This window comes from Prosopis cineraria, unplaced genomic scaffold (genome assembly GCF_029017545.1).
Source record: "Prosopis cineraria cultivar Desert tree isolate PC_DT_omini unplaced genomic scaffold, ASM2901754v1 PC2, whole genome shotgun sequence".
NCBI classification, from domain to species: Eukaryota; Viridiplantae; Streptophyta; class Magnoliopsida; order Fabales; family Fabaceae; genus Prosopis; species Prosopis cineraria.
Window position 1 is genome coordinate 21,285,543 of NW_026555333.1, and position 3,533 is coordinate 21,289,075.

The 3,533-nt window shown below is 31.2% G+C and overlaps 1 protein-coding gene across 1 annotated transcript; it reads left to right on the plus strand.

The window, feature by feature from the left end:
- Positions 1 to 341: 341 nt before the first annotated feature.
- LOC129302358 (tropinone reductase homolog At5g06060-like) lies at positions 342 to 3,109 on the plus strand. The gene is made up of 5 exons (XM_054941176.1): positions 342 to 517; positions 915 to 1,122; positions 1,786 to 2,002; positions 2,089 to 2,195; positions 2,677 to 3,109. Exons 1-5 carry the CDS (start codon positions 441 to 443, stop codon positions 2,848 to 2,850), a joined length of 783 nt encoding a protein of 260 aa, XP_054797151.1. The 5' UTR covers positions 342 to 440; the 3' UTR covers positions 2,851 to 3,109.
- Positions 3,110 to 3,533: the final 424 nt, after the last annotated feature.

Sequence of the window (3,533 nt, forward strand, 5' to 3'; positions counted from 1 at the left end):
TAGCGCTAGATCACTAGTTCAATCTTACTTGCTACCTACTTTTGATATTAAAAAAAAATGCTAGAGCTCATTATTTTGAATTAAAAACTTTGGGAGAATATCGATGGAGCCTGAAAGAATTAATATTTGGCATGGATTTTTAATAAGTAAAACTTAACAAATAATGAGTGACATTATTATTATAATAAGTATTCGAAAGCCCTTATCAAATATTAAATTCTTTCATATTGTTCCTTAAACTTATTACAGCTCACCACTCTGAACTTCACAATTTTTCATCATAGAAAGAGCTTTCTTTTTTCACATGCATTGTATCTCTCTCTCTCTCTCTCTCTATATATATATATATATATAAACCTTTCGAGTCGAGCAGAGTAAATTAAGGATCATTCATATTGTTTTCGAGAGCTTAGAAGTTGTGGAGAGAAAGAAAAAGAGAAATGGCAGAGGCAAATATCAGCAGGTGGTCTCTTCAGGGCAAGACTGCTCTTGTTACTGGTGGAACCAGAGGAATCGGGTTTGCTTTATCTCTCTTTTCTCTGTGTGTTATATTTCATCTCGTCTTCTTGATTCTTTAGTCATATATATATATATATATATATATCTCAGTTTCCCGCAAACAATTGAATTTATATCTGGTAAAGTGAGGGTTTCTGAAGTTTCCTAATGCAAATAAGTGAGAGTGTTAGTATTTTGCATTTTATATAAATAAATTTTGTTCCATATATATATAGAGAGAGAAAGATAAATGTAGAATTCTTGTACATTGTGTAAAATCTTAGGAACTTTAGAAACTCTCGCATCATATATAGCTGGATGGTCAATCGAAGAGAATGTTCAAATAAGGTATGATTAATTTGTTTGTTTAAATATTTTAATGACTAAATTCAATTTCTAATAATGAATTTTATTAGTTATGCTATTGTGGAGGAGTTGGCACAACTAGGAGCTGCCGTACATACTTGTTCTAGGACTGAATCTGAGCTTAATGAATGCTTACAACAATGGGTTGCGAAGGGGTTTCAAGTCACTGGTTCAGTTTGTGACATGGCGTCCCCTACACAAAGACAAGACATGATTACTAAAGTGTCCTCTATGTTTCATGGAAAACTCAATATCCTTGTGAGTAATGAGTTTAAAATAATTATTAGATGTAAATCTTAAAAAAAAAGTTCAAAGAGATGTGAGAAAAGTGTTCATCTGGAATTTTCTCAAGAAAAATGAGTAAAGAAAGGACTTCATGCTAGAAAGATGTTTTTGGTTTGATTATTATTAGGGAAAACATAGCTATTAGTTGCTATAATTTTAATGTGTTTTAATATAAATGCCTACAATTTTTTTGTTACTCTAGGTCTCCGTAACTAGTCTGCAACATTAGTCCCTTATTTTTGAATATGCTTAGAAAGACAATGAGATGGCACTAATGGTGTTAAATATGTTGACTTGTGACTAATGCTATTTACATGGGTTGAGTTGAAATTATAATTCAATAGATTAATAGCGTTGTCAACCCTATTCTATTTCAGTTTGTTAAATAATAATTCCACCTCAACACAAAGATTAATATTGTTAGTCACATATCAGCATATTTAACATCATTGGTGCCACCTCATGATCTTTTTTTGGACATATTCAGAATAGAGGAACTAACATTGTGACAAAATAAACTAGAGGATATGAAGTAATAAGAAAAAAACTACAAGGACTTATACCAAAATACGTTAAAATTATAGGGATCAATAATTATATTTTTCCTTATTTTTACTAACGTTTTATATTTAATAGGTAAACAATGTGGGCACAAATATAAGGAAACAAACTCACGAATATACACTGGAAGATTTCTCATTTTTGATCAGTACAAATCTAGAGTCTGCATACCACATGAGCCAACTCGCATATCCTCTTTTAAAAACTTCAAAAGATGCAAGCATTGTTTTCATATCCTCCATTTCTGGTGTGTCAGCTTTAAGAGATTGTTCAATATATGGTGCAACAAAAGGTAATAATTAATCCATTATTATTTGTTTAAATTTTTTGATAAGAAATGAGTTGGGAATTTCTTTAATTAACATAATTGAAATGCAGGAGCAATGAACCAATTGACTAGGAACTTGGCATGTGAGTGGGCAAAAGACAATATAAAGATCAATTGTGTTGCACCAGGTCCCATTAAGACACCTCGTGCCAATCAAGTAATTATTCTCTATTATATTCTTTCCTTAATTCTTTAATTTGCTTTCATTTCGTTGTTGTGCAAGAACTAGAGCACGGCCATATCAAAGTGTTTTAAATTAAAAACGCATGAGGCAAAACCTACTAGAGCGTATTTCTTTATTTATTTTAAAAGCTCCAATTGGTTACATTACTGTAATTTTGACCTATGGGAGGAAATGCTCTCATATGAGTCCACGTATTGGAGCATTTTGCCTTATAAATGCTCCTGTAGGTCAACCTACAAGAACTTTTTAAAAGTGCTCCAATACATATGATAGAACTTATATTTAGAGTATTCTTGAAACACTCCGAAAGGGAAAAAAAAAAAAACAAATGCTCCTTTGTAGACTTTTTTGTTGCAGTGAAGGTCCATAAAAGAGTCAGACATACTATCATGTCTTGTGTTCACATCCCTACTTGTGTTTCTAAATAATTGTTTTGTGATTATTTGTATTGTAGGTTCTAGAAGATAAAACGCTTCTTGAAGATTTCACGAGAGGAATCCCTATGCAACGAATTGGGGAGCCAAATGAGGTGTCTTCCATGGTAGCATTCTTGTGCTTACCAGCAGCCTCCTACATAACAGGACAAACTATTTGTGTTGATGGAGGATTCACAGTCTTTGGTTTGTGAATTTTAAGCCATCTTGCAAATAACAATAATAAGTTTTATTCCACTAAATAAGATTGGCTACAAATTACACAATGCCATTGTATTATAAGGATCAACAACAAAATGTTTGTATATTGTCAACTAAAATGCTTTGATATAATTTTAAGAGTGTCATGCTTCACATATGAGAGTTTAGGATACCAAGTGTTTCTCCCATGGGCGAAGCTACGTGTAGTTGAGACTTGGGAAAAATGATATGTATAAGATATGAGTTTTTATATTTTGCAGTTTGCACCCTCTCCTTTTTATTATTTGCTCCCCTTATTTTGATATTTTAAACTTTAAACTCATTTCAATTTTATTTTTTAGCCAATATCTACAATTCAGTTTTTTTAACTTACTAGCCCAATGAATATTAGCGTGTAATTTCACTACACCTAAATATCAATATCATTTATTAATCATTTAAAAAATAGGAAACATACTTAATTAGACTAAACTAAACCTGCATCATCCTTATTTTGAATAGTCGAATACTAGTCAAGGATTGGTTAAAAAAAGTTGAAAAATGAAGATTCTAGACTCATGATTAAATTTATTGAATGCCTTTCGCTGGCTCACTGTGCTTACAAAGTTGAATTAATAAACAAATAAAAAGAAAGAATGAAAAAGAAATAATAGATTTGAAAGATATATAAAAGTTT

Excerpts from the sequence above, each read along its gene's own strand:
- LOC129302358 (XM_054941176.1), top strand. The coding sequence starts at position 441 with ATGGCAGAGGCAAATATCAGCAGGTGGTCTCTTCAGGGCAAGACTGCT. Across the intron at positions 518-914 it reads GGTGGAACCAGAGGAATCGG|TTATGCTATTGTGGAGGAGT; the intron begins GTTTGCTTTATC and ends GAATTTTATTAG. Across the intron at positions 2,003-2,088 it reads AATATATGGTGCAACAAAAG|GAGCAATGAACCAATTGACT; the intron begins GTAATAATTAAT and ends ATTGAAATGCAG.